Below are 24,355 nucleotides of genomic sequence, written 5' to 3'. Positions count from 1 at the left end.
AGTAAAATAATTACTGAATTATGATTTACATCCAACAATAATAACATCTCTGGGTTATCATGTCTCTGCACCATAGACTGTAAAAAATAGCTCTAACGTTACACAGATTCAGCGGCTGCTGCACACCCACGTCCTCCTTCTCCCCCCGTGCGAAATTCGCGTCCGATATTTTAGCACGTTAAAAAATAAATACAACCTCACGTTATGTCAATCACACTTGCCTCCGAAACTTTCGTCCGTCAAAAAAAAAAAAAAAAAATCGGATCGGGTTCGATTTTCTGCGTTTTTCGCATCCGTAACAAGGGTTTGAATGGTGTTTTGACAGTTTAGAGCCACAGAATGACGGATACGAAAAAACGCATGCGAAAATTTCGGATTCAGTGTGCAAGGACCTTCAGCTGAACAAGGTGAGCCTGAGCGCGAAACTTCACGAAGATTGAAGCCTCTCAACACGTCTTATCTACTGTGTTCGCCACATGATGATAACTTTACAAAACAAAAAAGTAGCCTAATCTATAACGTTATGCTTCAAAAATCATAAAAATATGATTCGTTCCGCGTCCATAGCAACGCGCTGTTTTTCATGGCAACGGTCTGTTATACTTCGCAGCGGTCTGTTATCAAGAAATAACACACCGCATTCTACATTGGAATTCAGCCAAGCCATGTAATAAAAGGAGTTTACAAAATATATATTTTTATATTATGAAAACTAAATAGGCCAATAGAAATAATATGGTTATTACGTGTGTGTTTGACTTATACAAATATTTTTTTTTGCTTGTTTTTGTAGACTTTGTACTCATCTTTAGACATTTTAACTACGCAATTTTCCAAGTATCTTTTTTAAAGTATACAGGGCATGTTTATTGGGTTAAATTTTATCTGTAAAAAATGTAGGGGGCCCAGAAATTTTGGTTTCCATAGGGCCCAGAATTTCTGGCGGCACCCCTGAGGTGAGCGAAAACCACAACGACAAATTGATCCAACTTAATTTATGACTAATTACGGTGTTTGCAAGGTAGATTTATGAAAAAACTGTCATTACTTTCTTCTTTTATTTTCTCCACAATTTTCCTACAGTTAATTCAGCTTGAACTGTTCAACCTGCAAACTCTATTTTGAATTACGTTTATTTTTTTAATTTTTATAATTACCCCAGTACAATTTTTCTCTTTCTCTCTGAAATATAGGCTATATATACTGTATACAGTGTGTGCATAATTATTAGGCACGTTGATTTTTTTTTCCAGGCACATTTTACCAATTCCAAACCACCATTAATCGTAATAACTACTATTAATTTTGTACTTAATCATTTATAAGTGATATATACTGTAATTGTTCATGAAGGCTGGAAATAAAAAACGCCTTATATTCAGGTGTGCATAATTATTAGGCACGTTTTCTTTTACAGATAAAATAAGCCAAAAAAGAGATTTAACTCAGACTGAAAAGTCAAAAAATATTGTCCCCATGAGAAGGATGCAATTCTAATGCAATACTAGAAATTGCAGTTAAGACATGACCATTGGACAGTGAAATGATCATTGGGTCAGCAAGGCCAGGGGATTCTTTTCCAGTGGTGGAACTAGAGTTTTATACATGGGGTGGCCAAGGGGTGGTCACTGCTACTTTTGGGGGTACACACACACACAGTAATCAGAGGTATCTGTGTCCTCTCTTGATACATCTATTTATAACACAAGAACCATTAGTATATAATCACAATATAAATGCCACAGCCATCAACAACAAGAACACACATGAACCAACATTTTAAAGGTCCAAACCTGTATGACCTTCTTCTGCGGAACACAAAAGAAGATATTTTAAAGCATGTTGGTAACCACACAGTTTTGGTTCCCATCAACAACCATAGTATAGAAAGAAAAAAATACAATGGAAGTCAACGGGAACCCAAAACTATTTGGTGACCAATATGCTTTAACATATCTTCTTTTTGTGTTAATTTTTGGGTGAACAATCCTTTTAATTTGACAAAATCATCTCAACTTAAATTCCTAAATTCGGTATGTGATTGACTGCCTGTGTCTGTGACCACACTGACTCAGACTAGCCTCAGGTAGGGAGATGCTCTGGGGTCCAGTGGTGATGCAAGGACTGGGGTCTGTTTGCACCTGATCTGCCTGTTTGTGCTTCTTTAAAAATAACTCAATATCTCTCTCTTTCTTTTCATGTTTAATTGATCCTGTGCAAAAATATGACATCCAATTACCAACACTTTTATCTTAAGTCTAAAAATGAAAAAAAAAAAATGTCAGTCACCGCCAGCGTTTTTGGTCATTTTCAAAATTTCATGGCACCCAACAATATTTTGTTGTATGAATATCTGAACAGCTGTAGCCTAGTTCCCCACATTAGCTAAACATTTGTATACTGTAACTTACACGGCATGGTATGCGTGTATTACTAGCACAGGTGTAAGCGTACGGATTATGCTAAAATGCGAACCGATCTCTCTAGTCTGATTAACTGGTAGCCTATTGCAGCCTTATTAACTCACACAGCGTCTCATAAAATTTATTCAGAGCAAACAACCCTGATGTTAAACCTTAAAAACTTACTTCAAATATGATGTTTTCTTATTTTTCGGTATCTTTCAATATTCTCTCATCCTCTGCTCGTCCATTTGAAAACATCAGCATCAGCAACTGCCAATAGCGAATACAATTTTGTACCCCGGACACCCCTCTGGCTCCGCCACTCTTCTCCATCTGTTTTTGTCTGGCCCTGCTGACCCAGTGAGTATTTCACTTTCCAATGGTCATGCCTTAACTGCAATTTCTAGTATTGCATCCTTCTCATGGGCATTTACTAATTTTTGACTTTTCAGTCTGAGTTAAATCTCTTTTTTGCTTATTTTATCTGTAAAAGAAAACGTGCCTAATAATTATGCACACCTGAATATAAGGTGTTTTTCATTTCCAGCCTTCATGCACAATTACATATCACTTATAAATAATTAAATACAAAATTAATTGTAGTTATTGGTAATTGGTAAAATGTGCCTGGAAAAAAAATATGATCAGAAAATCATTGTGTCTAATAATTACGCTTTTTCTAATAATTATTTTATTATTGTGTTCTTTTTTTAAATATATTGTTTTCATTGTATATTTTTTGTATATTGACTTTTGTTTATAGTACTGTTTATTGCTGGAAAATTCTGAAATGACATAAATTGCAGTTTGAAGTATTAGACCTGACACAAATTTTGGAAACAGGATTACAAAAATAGCGCATTTATTAAAAAAAAAATACAAAAATGCATAGACCATAAAGAAGCACATATATTATTTAGTTATTTAAACCTCTTGTGGTTGATAATCAATTTTTTATATGATAGTTCTCCCAAAAATTATTTCGTTTACTCACCCTCAAGTTGTTCCAAACCTGTATGAAAGAAATTCCCCATTGAGTTCCGTAGTATTTTTTTTGTATGGGGCCCATCAACTGTTTGGTTACCCATATTCTTCAAAATATCTTCTTTTGTGTTCATACAGGTTTGGAACAACTTGAGTGTGAGTAAATTATGACAAAATTTTATTTTTTTGGGTGAGCTATCCCTTTAAGCACCTCCTTTCACTGACCATTTACTAAAAAAGAAAGTTTTGAGTTTCAGACCATATTTTGTAGCCTTCGTTTTCCATTTACCTGAGTGAGAAAAAAGATTGATACCTTGCCAAAAAGATGATCCCCCCCCCCCCCCCTTCTTCAAACTTCTTGTAGAACATTCTCTCACTTTACTCTGTTTCTTGTCTCCTTGCTCTGCTCTGAACCAGAGCTAGAGGGTGTTAGTTGATTTACTTTCCATGTCGCTCTTCTCCGCTTCTTTGGCCCATCTGACGCCCCCAGAAAAAGAGATTGATGTTGATGGAGGGGTGCAGAGAGCAGAGCACTAGTTCTCTCTTGCTTGTCTGTTCAGTAATAGGGCCTGTTCGCAGTGCTATCACTCTCCTCGGCCCACTAAACACCACCATCACTACAGACACACAAACACACACGCGTATCACCAGATGTCTCGACAGGAAGTTTCAAAGTGCTCATTGAGGAGCTAAACACAGGGAGGTGATAGACGCCACAGTATACCCTTCAAAATGCTTAAAAAACATCAACGAAATGATGGATGGATTAATGGAAAAAAAGATAGATGGATGCAGGGCGCTTAGGAACGATCCAAAAAGTGGGGGAAGATACATTATAAACCATATCAGTCTGGCTCATGAATATTAATAAGGTGATATAACAGTAGCCATGACTGATTTTCTGAAAAGCAATAATGATGGATGGATGGATGAATGGATAGTTGGATTTACTGGATTAAAATGGGCTAGTTGATGCAGTTACTTTAAATACATCTGAAATATTTGCCCAGAGATCTTATCACTATGAAAATCTTGACTCATTCGCTTATGCATTTACGACTCCACAAAACTGTTGTAATATCATTGCAATAACCATGTTGCCTAGGCGACAGATATTTGGCAGCGCTGACAATACACGTACAGCAGCGAACGACTTTGATAGACACTCGTATCAAGCAAGACAACTGTTGTCATGGAGCTCCGAACCTTTAGCCTTGCGTGACAACTCACACACATTTAGATTTTGAATAGATCTGCCGAAGGAGAGGTTTCAAGTGCAAGCTGCAGTCTATCCTCCCGGGCCTCAGTCCAATCTGTGAAAGAGAAAATGAGTCCCTCTCACACCTCTTTTCGCCACCTCTCTTGGGGAAGTGCTCTCGTTCAGCCATTGCTTTTCGATGAATAAAACCGATTGAGAGGTATCTGTGTGAGTGTGATGCGTATTCGTGATCTGTCAACGCTCTCAGCAGTGCTCATAATGAAACAAGTGGGATCACTTCACACTGATGTAACAGCTGGTTCTAATAATCGAAAGATTGTTGTTGCGTTTGTCTTGATAGTTCAGTTTGAAAACTGGAGACATTCAGTTCAATCATAATTTTACGCTAAGAGTTTTATAAGGGCTACACATCAAGGTTTGGCTGGTTACCATGATCCAGTGAGACCCTGTTGCTTGATGCCGCCCACCATCTGGAAAGCACTAAAAGCATCTGTCCCCTTATACTGTGTCTCTTGCTAAATATAGAGTGTGTGTGTGTGTGTGTGTAGTGCTGTCAACATTAACGCGTTAATGCATGCAATTTAATTTTTTATAGTTTAACATGTTAAAAATACTTAACTCAATTAACGCAACATCCGTTTTTTCCATCACCCTTTGGCTAGCGTTACATTATATGATCACGCTCTTATTCATGCAAATGCTTTTAAACCATTCAAGCGCGACAAGACAAACGAGAACGCACAACCTGTGAATATCCTGTCTATGTGACACGCACACGACGCACTGGAAGACGCGTGCCAGTATCGAGTTCTCTTTGGCACTTGAACGAACAATAACACACACAATTATGCCAAAATGTCAGTTTTGTCGAGAGTCCTCATAAAAGCAGTCTTAAATGAGTTAAATAAAGTCTTAAATGAACTTTACGTTCAACAGCAGCAGGGTTTAATGTGACAGCAGTCACAAATTCTGTCCGTCATCAATGTGATCAAAGAACAACGTTTTTTTTTTTTTACTCACTGCTCTTGACTAAATAACTTTTGTAGCTTTAAGGATTCATCTATATTTAATAAAAAATGTATGCAGTGCAAACTGTTTGATAACTTTAATACATTTCTGTATTTATATAAAAATCAAATTCATTGAGACATCAGTAGCAGTATTAATATCATTAGTATTAATATGGCAAAAAGATGCCATTAAACAAGTATTAAATTGAGTGACCCGTGCTGGCAAAATAGTCACAATGAGCAAATTTCCAAAAATGAATTGTTGTTATTTTCACAATCTCTATTTAAAAAAAAAAAAAATGTTTTCTTAAGGTTAAAAAACAAAACCACCTAGCAACCATACAAAAACTTGCAATCTCTGATAATTACACCACATTTGGCACACACCAATTCAAAACCAAATATCTATAGGAAAATATATTAAGAAAATATATAGAATTGGTCATTTTTACTCCAAAGGATGGTAAAAATATTTTATCGTAACCTACTACATTAACTAAGGCAAACCGAGAGGTTTAATTCGGTACCAAGAAAGATATGGTTGAAGGATTCAAAAGTAGAGATTCTTACAGTTGAATATAAGCACTTAGAGTTCAACTAACACAACTAAAAAATCATAACTAGGCTAATGTAAGGTGGGGAACATACATACACACAGGAATTTATCATATACATTCTGGAATGACTTATATTTTTAGTTAAAAGGAAAGAATATTTGTGTATGTATATTGATGCGTCTCTCAAATGTCCGTCCATGCCACATGGCCTTTCGTGCCTGCAGTGGGAGGGAAGTTGAGTTGATTAAGATCTTTTTGAAGCTGACAAAGGAGTTTGGAGGCGTTTCTGTTTAGCCTCTGCCAGCCCACTAAAGTGCAATTTGATCCAGACTCATCGGCGCTAGGCCTATGATTTACATGAAAAAAGCCCAAAATGTTAAAAGCTTTCTGAGGCTTCGAACTGAATAAGTCATTGTGATTTCGTCCAGACGCTACAATAGTATAGAAAGGTGTCATTATCAACAAAAAAAATATTTTCCCAGTGAAAAAATATTTTGACCAGAGTGACTCACACAAATTACAAAAACACTTGTTATTTTGGTGGCATTGGCCAATTAACTGACACAATAACCAGGTTTTGAAGCATGAATTATAAGTTTGGGGTGAGTTAATTATTAGTTAACTAATTAGTTATTATTTTTATAAATATAATATTTTTGAATCATGGTTTTCTTTATTAATATTAATCATATTTTACAACAAAACAGCTTCAAATCTTTATATATATTTATTACATGGCTTGGCTGAATTCCAATGTAGAATGCGGTCTGTTATTTCTTGATAACAGACCGCTGCGAAGTATAACAGACCGTTGCCATGAAAAACAGCGCGTTGCTATGGACGCGGAACGGACTATTTTCTTTGGCGGAAGCAATACAATCGTTTTTAAATCAATAAACTCCTTTTTAAATCAATAATTCGTGGCAAATTATTTATTTATTTTGTAGGTAGCCATGTAATAAGCGGGATAATGTATAGAGAGGCGGTCGTTATAGCGAATAACAACCCCTTCAGGCTGATTCAAGACCCCTCCGCTTCGCGTCGGGGTCCTGTTCAGCCTGTCGGGGTTGTTATTCGCTATAACGACCGCCTCTCTATACATTATCCCTTACACATATATATATATATATATATATATATATATATATATATAATCAAATAAAAAGACTATGACAGTTTTGTCTGTTTTTTTTTGTTTGTTTTTGTTTTTTTGGCCTTTTAATGAGACTCCAAATGAATTTTATTTCACAGATTGACATGTTAATCAGAAGATGTGTACTCAAGTCATTCTATGTTTGAATTGCATTTGAATGTATATTTGAATAGCTTAAAAGATCCAGTCGAAACAAATGATCATCATGTCATTTAGCAGTCTACCATACTTTGTGTTCCAGGAAACCCTCTGTTAATGAACTCGTCCATGCAGCCAGACCTGACCATGTCACGGACCTACACCAGCCCCATCTGTTTCCCTGACTCCATGGAGAAGGAGCTCATCCCTGAACCTGCACTCTTTGACCCCCTCCCTGACCTCAAGGTCAAAGTTCACAGCTCCTTCATGGTGTCTCTTGGTGTGTCCGAGAGGGCGGAGTATCATGCAAAAGCCCCTTCCCAAACGTTTCCTCGTGGCGTGGTGCAGGAGATAGGAGGTGGAGGGGGCACGCTGGGTGGGAGGGGGAAGAATCAGCTGACCCCTGTTCAGCCAACGCTGGTCTCTAGTATGACGACTGGCAAGCGGCCGCTCAGGACCAGTGGGGTGTTCGGGCACGGCGGAGGACGACTGGTGGTGCCCAACGCAGGTGTGTAAATGTTTTTGCACTTGTGTTTAATGCATGTCGTAGAAAGATTAAAGAAGAAGCAAGAGAGATTCAAACACACCACATGAAGGAAAAAAACACACAAACAACTGCAGTTTAATAAGCAAGAGGCCAGTTTCAGTCCACAGCCCACTCACAGGAAATCTGATTCTTATTTAGAATATTAGAAATTTAGAACTAGCTTTCAAATCATGAGGTAGAATTTGAATTGAATTGTTCGTTTAAAAATGTAAATTTGAAATTTGCATTTTGAATTGGTGGAATTCAAATTATAATTATTTTATATTTATCTTTTTAAAGTTTATTCCCATTTTTTACAGTTCTGGGGTAAATTAGAGCATTCTGTGAGAGTAAAGTTTGCTTCCATCATGGTTCATAAATTGATAATGGTCCAGTTAAAATATTATAGACTACCATTCAGAAGTTTGGGGTCAGTAAAAATGTATCTTATGCTCAACAAGGCTGCATGTATTTGATCAATATTGATTAATAGTGTGAATTTTTTTTACAGTTTAAAATAACTCATCTGTTGTAATATATATTTAAAGTGTAATTTAGTCCTGTGATGGCAAAGCTGAATTTTCAGCATCATTACTCCAGTCTTCAGTGTCACATGATCCTTCAGAAATCATTCTAATATGCTGATTTGTTGCTCTTGTTATCATCGCAGCTGAAAATGGTTGTGCTGATTCATGTTTTTTGAGGAAACCATGATATTTTTTAGGATTTATTTGATGAATAGAAAAACATTCTTATAACCATACGGGCGGCAGTGGTTCAGTTGTTCATGTAGGTTGTCTACAAACCGAAAGGTTGGTGGTTCAATCCCCGGTTTCACCTGACCAAGGGTCGAGGTGTCCTTGTGCAAGACACCTAACCCCAGCTGCTCCCGACGAGCTGGATCGCCTTGCATGGCTGACACCGCCGTTGAATGAGTGAGTGAATGGGTGAATGTGAGGCAATATTGTAAAGCGCTTTGGTGGCCATTGGGTCTGTGAAAGCGCTATATAAATGCAGTCCATTTACCATTTACCATACAATTCTTTAGCATCACTGTTGATAGTTAATGTGAAGAATAAAAAGTATTCATTTCTTTAAAAAAAATAAATTCTTACTGATCCCAAACTATTAAATGGTAGTTCATAAAAATAAAAATGAATAACACATAATGGGCTGTACATGTCCTGTCTAAGTGGCTGGTTCATGGCCAAGTCTTTGTAAGTCTATGGAGAGACGAACTAGTATGCACACGCACCAGTCTCTTCTTTATTCTCTCTCCAGCTTTCCTTTCTTGTCTTTCTCTCTCACACACACAGTATATCCAGTGGCTGTGCTGTGAGTTAGAGAGGCTGTGCTCACAGCACCCAGCGGCTGAGAGAGCGGGCGACTGACAGAGAGACCAGCAGGGCGGCATTGATTTAGGAGTCTCTAGGGTCCATCTCCCTCTCTCTCTCCCTCTCTCTTTCTCTCTGTCTCTCTCTCTCTTCCTTTACACTCCCTTGCTCTTTTCCACCTCTGATCCTGTCACATGCTGTAAAGAGTCTTGACAGGCTTGCAGAAAGTGTGCGAGAAAGGTTAGAGGCTAGCGCATCTGTTGAAGTGTGCTGGAGTTCTCGCTCAGCCTTTTTAAGACCTTTACAGCCGAATAGTGACTCTAACAACTCTACAGGCAAATTGTCACTTCACAAGGTGTGTGCTCGTGTGTGTTGTACACACAGTCTCTCGTAAGGGAGGTTTTGAATTGATTTTTAAGATGACATGTTGTCATGCACGAGTCCCACAAGACAAATGTTCTGCTGTTTCACGATTCCAGGCTTGCATCAAACTATTCATCCAACTGAAAGGGCTTCTGGGAAATTAAGGGTGTTTCCAAAAGAGGAACTTTGTTCTAGTTTAGCATCCAAGTCCCATTCCATCATGCTGTTGGATCTTATAAATTGTTTGTTTTTGTGTGTGTGTGTGTGTGTGTGTTTTGCTACTCTTATTTTTTGCTAGGTGTGAGTTTGCTGGTGCCTCATGGTGCGATTGAAGAGGACACAACCTGGGAACTGTACATGAGCATTACCCAGCAGGTCTCCAGGTAATATATCCAGGATACTGACGCACAAAATCGAGACTGTATTCAACTCGCTCTTGTGCTTTGTTCCAAAAAAACTGCCTATACGGAAAGATAATTTTGAAGCATAATAGGCCCGATGCTGAGACTTATCCAACTTAATTATGCTGTCTTGTAAGACAACTCATTTTTGCCAAATTCTAAGACTTTTTGTGGAGATTTGCAACAAACTTAGTGAAATACACCCAAGATGGCAGCTAAATCCTTATTAATCATTTAATACTGAAAGGTATCAATAAAATTATTAAAAACTAATTATTTTACCCAAACCAATGGCTGTAAAGGCCCCAATATGCTTCAAACAAAATCAAAGAACAAACTGTTGTAACATCATTTTGAACAAAACCAGGCCAAAACGAAATCCGTTTGGAGATTGTTTCTGGAGTTCGAACTTTGGAACTTTGTTTGAACTCCAGAGTAAACTTTCCAGGAAAAGTTCGCTCTGGCTGGTGAACAACTTCAAACTACCATTGGTCCGTGTCGATGACGTAATAGGTAGGTGTGCTCTGAGGCTCCGCCTTTTTTGATGTGGAAATCTTCTCTGGTTCATTTCTTCTGTTCAGTTGGTCGAGGTCAGACATGAGTAAAAACATGAGCACACTAGACAGCTGCCTTATAGTAGAAATTTAAGTTGTAATTCTATTAGAAGGTGACACTAGCCAAGTTTCCATCCACGTTTTGTTATCGACAACGTGAATATGCTCACCAGCATCCAAAACACAACATGCTGATGTTATCAGTAGGGCATTTTTCTTTTTATTCTCATCTCTGTAGCTCAATTTTTCTTTCTTACCTTCAGTCTCGCTCCCTTAGCTGTAGTTATTGCAGCAGGCCTGTGTATAAAAAGGTGTACTTTCATAGCGTTAGTATGCTGGGCCTGTGTGCGAGAGTGGTTAAACACATCCAAGTTCAGCAGGTTATCTGCCAGCTGTGCCATCCTGTCGCAACAAGGGAAAAAAAGATGGTGACTGAAACAATGGCACTGTACTCGACCTGAGACCAGCACTGTAGACATCACACTATGGTGTAAGCATGATAAATCAATGCTTCTCCACCTTTTTGACTCCAAGGCCACCCATTGTTCACAATAACATTCGAAAAGCCCCCTGGCTATTTCAATCTTGTTTATTTTAAACACTGGGCATTATAATTACAATTTAAATGATTTTATTTTTTGGATTACAGACATTTTTGGAACTGAATGTTCTTCAGAGAACCCACTGTATTAAATGAATGAATTTACATGGCTCTTTCGGTTGTTCATGATTTACAGAATAAGGAAAATGTTTTTAAGGAATTCACAATTTCTACCTGATAAAATATTTTAGAGCTAGTCACATGTATATTAATTAGAAAAAGCTTTTAAGATTTTATTAGTTTACATGACATTTCCATGTATAGAAATGACACTTTTAACATTAAGTGAAGTCATATACAGTATCTATATACTGTCTGGAACTCTATTTTTTTTTCCAAAGGAAACATACAGTTGTTGAGTGGTCCATTAGATATGAAAGGATGATCATTTATATTAGAATTATTTACACAGTATTTTATGTTTTCATATCTCAAACTTCTAATCTGTGTTTGCAAGCTGTTTCAATTGAACACGTTTTGTCAAGTACAGTGAACTTCAACAGATATCCCCTGCTGAGTGTTTAGGGAGATGTGAACACTGTGTAGGGATGCTTTAAAACGTAGCGCAGCTTGTATTTCCAGTGAGGAAATCTCCCAGAATGTCACTTGCTTTGTTCTGTTGAGCTGCTTAACTCTGGGATTAACCCTCCAAAAATTATAAGCAAACTTCAACGACCAAGGATTTCAAACTAAAGTTGCACAACTCACTATAATGTCACCTCGACTCAGACAGAAGACACTTTCTCTTTGCTCCCAATCCCTCGGTCGCAGTCGTAGGCTTGCTGGGATTGATAGAGATCAAAGGTCATGAGTGTTCAGAGACTCTTCAGAGCTCAAAGATGAAAACCTCAATCTCAGCAAGTTCGCAGATGAAGGTACCTGCTAGCGTCCGATAAGCTCAGAGCTGTTTGCTTCCCCGTCTCCCGTCCGACGCGCCAACACCACCGCCGCGCAGCTATCCGTCAGTCAAATGCTAGCTGCTCAGCCCAACTGTCAGTCAAAGCCTATCTTTTGACAGTTGTGGTGAGTGGCAGGGAGAAATTCAATCCACAACACTGAAATCTGACCACAAAGCATCTACAGAAAGTGGAGGGAGGGGGTTTAGAAGAAGAGAGAGGCAGAAATCAATCTGCAGAACCTCCTAAATTTAGCCGCACGATCTCCAGAGTCCTCATAACAGCGGCTATTGAGAGCAGAGTCATGAAAAAGGATCAATCAGAGACTCTTTTTATTTGTTCACAGTGATGGGATTGAGTTTGCTCAGACCTCTGAGTTATTTGCAGAGCTTAAAGCTCTTCTGTACCCTTCCCTGTGGATTCACCTGGACATCACACGGAACATTTTGTATTACTAGGAAATGATTCACACTGTGTTAATGAAAGCAGACTTGGTTGTTTTTTTTGGGGTTTTTTATCCTGGCGGATATTAAACTTGTAAATCAATAGGTGATGTATCTCCTTGTTATTAGCGCTGTATCTCCGGCTCCTTACATTTGATGAACCATGGGAAATGAATAATGGCTGGAACCATGCATGCTAGCTAGCAGTCATTTTTGACAGGGATAGACTGCAGTATTTAATGGTTGTTACACTGACAGGAATTTACAGCAACAAAGAAATTGGCAACAGTAAGCATGTCCAAGTCTTTGACAGCATTAAAATTGTATGCAAATAAACAGCTCCCTTACTGTTTAGTGAAGACATGATGGAAAAGTCCACATAGAGGGAAAAAATAATAACAATAAAATTATGTTTTTGTTGCTTAATATTTTTGTGGAAACTATAACAAAAGTTTTTAAAATAAAAAGAGAGAGAGAGAGAGGGAGATTATTCAGTTTAGAGATAAATTAATGCTTCAATTCTGCAAGGATGCACTAAATGTATCAAAAAGTGATGGTAAAGACAATAATATTACAAAAGTTTTCTATTTCATATAAATGCTGTTCTTTTGAAAATTCTATTCATCAGAGGATCCTGAAGAAAACATATTAAACTGTTTTCAACATTGATAATAAGAACCGTTATTAATAATTGTGCCCCAACAATAATTAATAACTGAGCAACAATAATTTCTGTTGGGCCATGTGACACTAAAGTAATGGCTGCTGGAAATAAATGGCATTTTAAAACTTCTTACATCTTAAATTTTAATTATTCCACAATATTTGATAGGTAGTGTACGGCAATTAATGCACTTAATCATTGATTGTTCAACTTTGATGATACGATGATGAAATTTTCATAAAAATATTCTCCTTCAGAATGATTGTTTTTTAGCTGCAAGGAAACACATTCCTTGTCAGAATGGAACGAGCAGCAATATTTTCAAAAGTTTACCATTATAAATAACATTAGGGCATCTAGCTTTATGAATGCCTTCAAGCGACCAGCAATACAGCCTGATGGGTTACACATTATTTCCATGGTCTACTTTAGACATTCTATAAGTAACTTTGCAACTACATGTCAACTAGGCTGTTAGTAGTATAAGTTGACCTGTAGCTGCAAAGATACTGATAGTCAATAGAATGTCTGTTGGGGGACAATGAAAATGAAGTGTTAGCAGATATTAAGCAGACAGTCTACTAATACAGTACTCCAATGACTGCTAGTTGACAGTTGTTGCAAAGTTACTTAAGTGGCCATCAAAATAAAGTGTTACTGCCTGATGACCTCCCATGTCAAAATTCCCGTAAGTGTGAACAGGGTTTTATAGTCAAATACTTCCCTTCTCTTAGACACTGTGATCTAAAAGGGATAATTGTTCATATTGATCAGGCCATAATGCCTGTGGCACAAAATGCAATGAAGATGCTTGTTGAGGTGGTTTCCTCAGGGAACCGTTTCGGTTTCAATTCTCTAGGCTTGTGTCTGTACGAGGAGGAAAAAGGAGAAAACGTAAGAATCACAATCAGAGGCGTTGTGGCTCACTTGGTGCTCTAGATGAGATAGGCTTAACATATAACCAAAGGACAAACAAATGCTTTTTAGCAAGTTACATGTTCATTTTGTAAGTATAAGACATGCTAGTGTAGTGATGAACTAGACATGGGCAAAATATATTATTTTCGTTTTAGTAAACAAGTCATTTTAATACAACTGAACTTGCCAGATGCATTTTCATTATATGGAAGCAAGTAGCTTTAAAAAACAACTAATGGTTTGATTTTGATAGCTCTTTGTCTTCCACATGGGAAAAGGTAATATGAGTTGGGATTGATGATGACTGGATTTTTATCTGCAAATGTGAATGGATTGACCAAATTTACAGAGTGATTTATTATAGTTTTAATTAATATTTTATTTTTATGTTTTACATTTTCATTTGAACATTTTAGTAATTTAGTAGTTTATAAAGTAAATTTAGTAAGTCTATATAGCTTTTATTTTTATATTAGTTAATTTAGTACATTAAGTACTGAGAAAATGAGAAATGTTGTCTTGGCAACTAGCTGAAATAAAACAAGGTTAAACTATTTTCATTTTAGTTAATGTGTGTTGCTAACCCTGTGGCTAAAGAGAACTTTAGAGAACAACTTTTTTATCATAGTTATCTTATCATAGTAGGTCTCCACATCATTTTAATTAATAACTCTGTTATTTGTTTGAAAAGCATGCGGGTGTCATCCACAGATTCAATCAATATGGATGCCCCTTGTTTTTCATTTGTTTACCGCTGTTCCTGATATTTCATTTGATATGCGTTTTATGTGCCTGAATGCTTTTCTAGTGTTTGCTGGAGTTTCATTAAACGACTGTAAATGTCAGGTAACGCTCTCTCTCCTCTCCAGAATGGCAAAACAAGCTTAGCTGCTTCATCAGCGTTAATTGCTTTTATTTCAGACACAAAAGAGTTTGGAGGCAATGCCAATAAATGGAGGAAGTTGGGAGGAAACGGGTAATTATTCAATATAAATAAATCAACATGTAAACAAACAGTGCAGATGGAGAGAGACAGCGATTAGAAGGTTGTTAAGTGACTGGCCTGTTGGTACGACACAGTGTCGAGCACTGTAATTGGACGGCTGTCTCAGCTTGTCACCTGCTTAGAATGAAAAACGGCTCCGGTTGTAAAATAAACACTTACGTTCCCTTATGTTCATCAGAAGCATCATTACTAGCGAGCTGTTGTCAAAATCCATTACCTTAAAGAGGTAATATTAATATTCATTCCTCATTTACTCATACCTCATGTTGTTCCAGAACTTTCTTCTTTTTGTCCATACAGTGGAAGTCAATGGTTACCAAAACTATTTGGTTACCAGTATTCTTCAGAATATCTTATTTTGGGCATTTAAGTGTTGAACTTCGGCCTGTTTGTGCTTTAAATATAAGAGATTATACTGTAACAACTGATTATTGAGGAAAGCTAAGCTATTACTATTCTAAGCAATTAGGACATTGGATTTTTTGGTAACACTTTAGTGTAGGGTCCGATTCTCACTATTAACTCGTTGCATATATTACTAGGATATTGGCTGTTTATTAGTACTTATAAAGCACATATTAATGCTTTATTCTGCATGACCATATTCTACATCCCTTAATCCTACCCAATATCTAAACTTAACTTCCTTACAAATTATTAATAAGCAGTAATTAGGAGTTTTCTGAAGCAAAAGTCAAATTAGACCCTAATCTATTGTGTTTTTTTCCTGTCCGACAATAAAACTGGTAGAAATGTCCTAACATGGAGATTTGGGCTAGTTACAATGTAACAAACACCCAAGCAAAACTATTGAGAACACCTTAGCATCATGGGTGCACATGGACAAACACCACTCAGTGTTAAAATATAGTTTGAATCTCTGCACAGAGTAATGAACGGTAAATCATCCTGGTTCTGTTGACAGCAGGTGTCTGGTTCATGTAATCTGCTGTGTCAGTGTGTTTTCCATGGCGCCACCCAGGCTAGTGTGAACTCCCCCTGCTGTAGATGACTAATCCTTGTTGAGGATCCACAGCAGTCATATCGATCGACGCTAACACGTCCAAACTGTCTCAATATGTCACCAGGCTCCTCAGAAGGCACTTCAAACAACACCATCGACCAGTGAACTCACACACACACACACACACACACACACACTTACTGATCTCCACACCCGATCAAGTCCAACTGCCCTCTGGAATCACTTCAACCAGCACAAAGTACAATATATCTGTATTAGCGCTGAGTTTGCAGGCTAATCTGTTGTGTTTGTGTTTGCATGGAGAGCTGTGTGGCTACTTGACATGTTTCCATTAACAAATCTGCTTGTATTTCTAGCTAATGTTTGATCCCAGTAGCTCGCCCTCGTGTTTATTAACCAAATAAATTCCATTTATTTTAACGTTGGCATCTTCTGGTGAAATCAATACTGTTATTTTGACACTACAGCACATATTGAGCGAGGATTTCCCATGAGCATTTCACACAAGTTGTTCTCTTGATCTGTATTTTATTTTAATAGTGGACAGGAAGTTTCAATTTGGGGGAAACGTTTTAGAAAAATTTAAATGAATTCACTGGTACTTTCACTGCTTTAACGCATACCATTATTATGGGGTGAAATCATTTCTAAATTACTATGTTCACACAGTGCACATAATAGTAATAATTGATAATTCACAGTGATAATTCATAATAATTATCATATTTCACCAAGTGCAACATGTTCCTGGATCAACATCTTTGTTGATCCTGGAACACCATTCCAATCAACGAATCAGATTTGAGGGACATGTTTACAGTTTTTTCAAGTTTAGGCTTAAACCAGGGTTAGGTGATTCAACATCAGTATTATTTAGCTATTATTTCTCTCTGATTTCAGGGATAAGTAGGTTTAGGGGTATGACTAAATTTTAGGACAGGAATGTTCCAGGATCAACAAAATATGCCTTATTTAGCAAAATCATGGGAGTGTGCACATAAACATTGTTTATTATAGGCGCTGGATTCTGACTGGCTGTTAATGTTTATCGTTCATCAGCTGCAAAAAAAAAAAAAAAAAAAAAAAAAATCTGAATGTGATTTCAACAGTGTCATTCCTCGTTAGTGTTATGGCTGTCATGTGGACTTATTAAAACTTATTACGTATAGTTATCATTATAGTTGACATACTTGAGTGTGAATGGCACTGAACTGACCTTACGCTAAGTCCTGCCTTAACAACTGTTGCTGACCTCTAGTTTAATCTCTTTTCTGTTGGAACTCAGTGTTTGAAATGTTTAATATGTTTTTGGGAGACTATCCAAAAATATGATTTAATGTTGTTCACAGGTCACTTAAAAGTACCCAGAGAGGACACAAACATTTTTTTTCCTCATCTTGAAATAAATGTCACAATTGATTCCAGCCCACGTAAAGGACAGTATCCAATCAATTTTAAAACCTTATGAGCACATTTGATTGCAAATCATGCTGAAATCTCTAGTTCACTCCTATGGGATCTTTCGTAAGGCTTGTCAGAGTTAACTGCTGTAACCAAGGGGTGCGGAGCTTAGAAAAACGTCAATTCCAACCTTTTAGTGTTTTTTTTTTTTTTTTTTCTGTGTGTGTGTTTCCATCTGATCTCTAGTGCCAATTAAGTAGAATCAGAAGCATTACCTTTTACATTTATTCATTTAGCAGATGCTTTTATCCAAAGTAACTTACAAATGAGGGAAAAAAACACAGTGATAAATCATTAGGAACCAACAGTATTAGCATAGCCACAATAAAAAATTTTTTTAACAATATCAGTTAATCTCTCTTTCTGTCTCTTTACCTGCAGTGCTTTGTCTGATGAAGGTCAGGAGATACTTTTGAGTCCTGAGGTAACGTACGGCCCTCCTGGCCTGACCCTTTCCTGCCCTGTTGCCTTGACGATAGCCCACTGTGCAGATGTGAGTTCAGAAGACTGGAATATCAAGCTTAAGAGACAAACCCAGGACAACAACTGGGAGGTAAGGCTGACATAAGAACAGTATCTTTGTTAAACCCTTCAAGTTAGTCTTTAACCAACGTGCTGGATAGGGAAGCCTTGAATGAGTGCAGATGATTTAAACTCTGAATCATGTAGTTTAATGGGAAACAGCAGTGTGTTCTGCTGGCAATTATAAGAACTGAAGTGTTATTCTGAAGTTAAAATGCTAAAGGTCACCATGTGACAGAATCAATAGATATGCCCTCTTCATCGTAGACCGATGTTCCTACATTGAGTGCACTTTTAAGAGCATCTCTCTGTGTTTCTCTTATTAACAAAGTCCTTTCCCTTTGATACTTTGCTGTTATTTACTGTATAAGAGCGGATTCATACTGCTCTTACATGTTGAAAGAAACTTCATCAAAGTTGAGCTGGAGCTCACTGACACAAGCCGACCCTGGAGAAACCATCTCTGTTTGTATTAGTGTAGTGCAGCAAGTGTGTGTGTGTGCGACCTGACATTTCAGCAGACTATAATCAAACGCAGACTCTCTAATTCAAAGACACATCACAATACCAATCAACTCCTTTTCTTTCGGTGCAATCGAGTCATTTTGACGCTGTGTTAAAGACGCGGAGACCTTTGACAGTTGTTTGAAATAATAAGCTTTTTCAAGCAGGCATAATGCGAGAGCATGTGATAGGTGGGTAGAGAGTAATGTCCCTGCAGAATTGAGAATAACACCTTTTCTTTTTTTGTGCATTTTACTGTGTGTGTGAGAGAGAGAAAGAGAGAGAGAGAAAGCACACTTTAATGTGCACCCACTGATTTGTGGGTAATAGGCAATGGTTTCTGTGCGATGGTGTGTTTAGACATGAAATATCAAGCTTTCCGCCGTCACAAATGGTTCGGGTCGCTTCAGGGGGCAAAGTTATGCTTAGCTTCAGCTATATTCAGCCGGTGAAATGGAGACCCTGGACTCAGAGTTCCTGCTGGCCGCTACACACCCACTGTTCCTGACATTCAAATACCAGATGCATATAATAATAATCAAGCTGTGCTTCCATCTGCAGAGCTATAAAGAAAAGGGATGCATAATTTCAGCTAAAGATCTTCACCTTTCTCTAACATGTGTATGTACGTTTATGCTGACTGAGGATTTTATAAAGTGAAGCGGCCTGTGAAAAGCCTCAGGGTTGCCAAAAGTAAGTAGCTGTCAGTGCTTATGACAACGAGGCCTACTTTGCATTAAAAGCAATTGAACCATGTTCTAGAAAAGAAAAACAGTCGATCAGCATGGATATTCTTGGATGTTTCTAATAATCATACTTGTACTATAAACATTACAGCATATCGTACTTTAGTACTTAAGTGAAGGTAAACAATTATGTTGGTTTTCAAGATGGGGAAGGCTATTCAAAAACACTAATTGAAATCAGATGTTCTAAAACATTTAATTAACAATTACATACATAACAGGTTACACACCATCTGGTGGTTTTCATGGATTTTCACCAAAGAAATCACTTAAAAACCCTTAGGAAGTTTAATTGTAGTTAGTGCAGATTTTATATTGCAGTATTTTTCCTGTAAATGATTATATCAATAATGTATTACCATTTAATTGAATAAATTGTAATTTAATACTTTAATAAAATACTAAAATAAATATAAAATGATCAAACCATATATTTAAATGTATAATTAATTAAAATTTTAAATGTTTTTTTTCCCGAAAGATATACATTTCCATTCACTTTTTGCTACTTGTATTACTTTTTTAAAAGTGGCAGAATGTTTCTACTCAGCCGCAGTCTCAAGCATTTTGTCATGCATTGTCATAATTAAAAGTGTTATAAATATGGAAAAAGTGAAAGTTTAAAGTTTTAGTGCCAGATTTACCAACCGCTTACACCCTCTTTTTGGTGTTAAAAAAATACTGTCAGGATTTACTAACAGGGTTGGACAGGGCGCTGACCTTATTGCATATGCATTTGTAGGAGTTTTTCTTTCAGACGCAAAATTTATGGGAGGAGAATATTTAAATGAATTATGCAAGGTGATTTGCTTAGGTTTGCACTAGTCAATTTACTGGTATTTGCGCCATTATGTAACGCCCCAAAAAAGCATGTCTTAAACCAGACGCTAATTTGCGCTGCTCTTGGTAGCTTGCGTTGGTCTTTATGGAAATGATCCGGCTGCATCTGTGTTCTTTAATTTGTGCGTCGTCGGTAGATCAGGTGCTGAACTTTCCACTCCCATCTGCACTTTTTTGGAATTGCGCTCTCACGCTAATTTGCCCGGTTTAGAAAATCTGGCCCTTAAAATGTAAACAGGTTTTGATAGATTTGTGACATTATCAGTCACCACAGTTGTCCCCAATAGCAAAACCGGTTGTATTTTATTTTGATGAAGTATCCCTTTAGACATTCTGTTGACTATAAGAAACATTGCTCTTGCATGTCAACTCACTCTCATTAGAGTATTAGCTCAGATTAATAGACTGTTTGGGAAGGGTTAGTAGAATAAGGTGACATGTACTTGCAAAGTTACTTATAGTCAGTAGAATGTCTGTTGATGGACCGTCACTTAAGTGTTAGCAGATATTAAGCAGACAGTCTACCAATACTCTAATGAGAGTTTGTTGACATGTAGGTGAAACATCAAAATAAAGTGTTAATCGCAGTCGATGTTGTGTAAGAATTTTACATATGACTCATCAACAGTTGGATTTTGACTGTGAGTGTCTGTGTATTCCTGACAGGAGGTGATGACTGTGGAAGAGGAGAGCACTAATTGTTACTGCCTGTTGGACACTCAGTGCTGCCACCTGTTGGTGGAGAGGCCGGGGTGTTACGCTTTAGTGGGAGAGGCCCTCACACAGGCGGCTGGGAAGAGACTCCGACTGGCTGTGTTTGGAAACATGGAGCCCAACTTCCTCAACTACAGTATTCGAGTGTACTGCGTCGATGATATGCCCCATGCCTTTCAGGTGTGTAAAGAATTTCAAGTTTGTTTGTGCGTGTACATTATTGATAACCACATATGTTGTCTCGGATCCTGACCCGCTAGCTAAGCCCAAAGTATACTGTACGCTCACATTTGTACTCAAAGCCTTTCAATGTACAGTACAGCTCTGGAAAAAATGAAGAGACCACTGCAAAATGATCAGTTTCTCTGGTTTTACTATTTATAGGTATGTGTTTGGGTAAAATTAACATTTTTGTTTTATTCTACAAACTACTGACAACATTTCTCCCAAATTCCAAATTTAAATATTGTCATTTAGAGCTTTTAATTGCAGAAAATGACAACTGGTCAAAATAACAAAAAAGATGCAGTGTTGTCAGACCTCGAATAATGGAAAGATTCATAATCATTTTTAAACAACACAATACTAATGTTTTAACTTAGGAAGAGTTCAGAAATCAATATTTGGTGGAATAACCCTGATTTTCAATCACAGCTTTCATGCGTCTTGGCATGCTCTCTACCAGTCTTTCACATTGATGTTGGGTGACTTTATGCCACTCCTGGTGCAAAAATTCAAGCAGCTTGGCTTTGTTTGATGGCTTGTGACCATCCATCTTCCTCCTGAGGTTTTCAATGGGGTTCAGGACAGATCTGGAGGTTGGGCTGGCCATGACAGGGTCTTGATCTGGTGGTCCTCCATCCAGACCTTGATTAACCTGGCTGTGTGGCATGGAGATTGTCCTGCTGGAAAAAAACAATCCTCAGAGTTGGGGAACATTGTCAGAGCAGAAGGAGGCAAGTGTTCTTCCAGGACAACCTTGTACCTGGCTTGATTCATGCATCCTTCACAAAGACAAATCTGCTCGATTCCAGCCTTGCTGAAGCACCCCCAGATCATCGATCCTCCACCAAATTTCCTAGTGGGTGCGAGACACTGTGGCTTTTAGGCCTCTCCAGGTCTCCGTCTAACCATTAGACGACCAGGTGTTGGACAAAGCTGAAAATTGGACTCATCAGAGAAGATGACCTTACTCCAGTCCTCTACAATCAAATCCTTTTGATCTTTTCCTTTTCCAATCCTCAGCCTGGCTCTTCTTTGCTTCTCATTGATGAAGGGCTTTTTTCTAGCTTTGCACGACTTTAGCCCTGCCCCTAGGAGCCTTTTTCGAACCGTCCTCGCCGTGCACTTCACCCCAGCTGCTGTTTGCCATTCTTTTTGTAGGTCACTTGATGTCATCCTACAGTTTTTGAGTGACATTCGAATGAGTTGGCGGTCATCCCGGTCAGTGGAGAGTTGTTTTCGCCCTCTGCCGGTCTGTAGCTTTGTTGTCCCCAATGTCTGCTGCTTGACCTTGTTCTTATGATCCGCCGTCTTTGAAATTTTAAGGATGGAAGCAACCCGACGCTCACTGTATCCCTCTGCCAGTAAAGCCAGAATTGAACCCCTCTTTTCCTCACTCAAAACTTTCCTTTTCAGCTCTTCTGGCATGGTCAATAGTTATTTTTTTATTCCAATTACTTTTGAGGTACTACTAGCACTGTTTTTGCCACCCAGCTGGTCCTGATGCAAGATGATAGTGATGACCACAGCAGTGGTTTTTATACTTTTCCTCATTAAATAAGATTTGGTTCAGGTGATCACCTAATCAGCACCTCATTCAGTAGAATGAGGTGTGCCTGTGTTGGAATTCAACAGACACTGGAATGGAATGGCTGCCATACATGTAGAAATCCTGATTTAAGAAAAAAATGCAGTGGTTAGAGCTATATATTCAATCTGACATGTACACGTACACAGGCGGTCGATGCATGCACATTATGACAACTTGTACTACCCCTCCTGAGCAATCTCTCGCCACAAATTATAACCCATCTTTATCATCTTTTAGGCTGAAGTTGTACAAATGCAGATGCTTTCTAACCTCCTCGCACAATCTCTATCCATCAATCCACATATCCATCCATAGTTGTTGTAACTTGCACACGTTTCTGTCTCTTCTCAGAGATGGTCTTATTATTGGGAGATACGTGGGTCAGTGGATCTACCACTGGAGAAAGTGTAACAGCCAACTTGGTTACGTGTGCCTTGATAACCAATGACATTACAGTCTTGACGTCATTGTATTTTGTTCAGTTGTGCAACAGTCAATCACTGTTTGCGGATACCATAAAAATGAATGAGAAGTGCCGTAAACTGAGTCGCCCAATTGTCCGTGACTTCTCTTATAAAACACAATGTTTTTAATGTAAACTCTAAAAATAAATTAATCCAAAACTAATTATTAAGAGCAAACATGTTGAAGATTAGCCGATAGGTTGTCGATTCATTAAATGTTAAGACTTTTTCCCTCTCCTCCATTGACATCCACTCAAAAAACTGCTCTGGTCTCCTTCCCTGCTTAACACAGCGTTAGTAAACGTTTCGCCTTTCTTTTCTTTTCTTTTTTGCTAACCTTGCAAGCTTGCCTACAAGTGGCTTTGTCTCTTCTTTTTATTCAGCATGCGCATACTGAGTACACTCACTGTACGGTGACCCTAACGTACGTGTAAAACGCAAAGTATGCTTTGGACTTGATGAATCCAGCAGTTCATTCAAACCAGCATGGAAATTCATTCATTCCGCTGGATGTGTTTTCGGCATTCACAGATGTAGGCTTCTTAAATGTCATGATATATATTTCCTTCATACTGCATATGACATTAGATGGAAATCCACAGCTTATTGGATATTTGCATTCATGGGGCAGCATGTTATGGCTAGCCGTCATGCCCTGTGGGTACTCTGGTTTTACGCTCCACTGAAAGTCAGCTGGACCAATCTCATACACACACACACACATCTCCTGCTAACTGATAGAATGGCTTCTTAAATTACAAAGACACGGTGAGCCATTCGCATACTTCATGCGATCACTACGTGACTGAATATTTTCTGAACGCAAGTTAAAATTGATTTACATTCTGTTAGGTGTAACGTCTAGCTGAGCGGACACAGCTTCAGAGAAGTCTTTGTTGTACACACACACATAACTTACAATCTCTTCACTTTATGAAGAAAGCATAATATGTCATTTATATTTAATGTCTCACATGGATCTTTTCTTCTCGGTTACGGAGATGTGGAGATGTCTTTGTGTGGTATTGAAGCCTCAAGACATACACAAACTGAATTAGTGGTTCTATTTTTCTCTCTCTCTCCCAAACCCACACACACAAACAAAGTACTGATGTCTGGAGTGTGTTTACATTC

The 24,355-nt window shown here is 37.9% G+C and overlaps 1 protein-coding gene across 5 annotated transcripts in view; it reads left to right on the top strand.

The window, feature by feature from the left end:
* The window catches only part of unc5da (unc-5 netrin receptor Da), a 231,989-nt gene that overhangs the window by 196,702 nt on the left and 10,932 nt on the right, over window positions 1-24,355 (top strand). For all 5 annotated transcript variants that reach the window (XR_013824019.1, XM_079898688.1, XM_079898690.1 and 2 more), the window contains 4 exons: window positions 7,570-7,974; window positions 9,988-10,072; window positions 18,000-18,171; window positions 20,897-21,124. Coding sequence is in view for 4 of the 5 variants with exons in the window: in XM_079898688.1 (XP_079754814.1) it covers window positions 7,570-7,974; window positions 9,988-10,072; window positions 18,000-18,171; window positions 20,897-21,124 (890 nt within the window). In the remaining variant the exon portion in view is untranslated. The remainder of the gene's footprint in view (window positions 1-7,569; window positions 7,975-9,987; window positions 10,073-17,999; window positions 18,172-20,896; window positions 21,125-24,355) is intronic.

This window comes from Squalius cephalus (genome assembly GCF_949319135.1).
Source record: "Squalius cephalus genome assembly, chromosome: 17".
NCBI lineage: Eukaryota > Metazoa > Chordata > Actinopteri > Cypriniformes > Leuciscidae > Squalius > Squalius cephalus.
The sequence above is the reverse complement of the archived record's forward strand: the minus strand, read 5'-3'. Positions and strand labels throughout refer to the sequence as shown.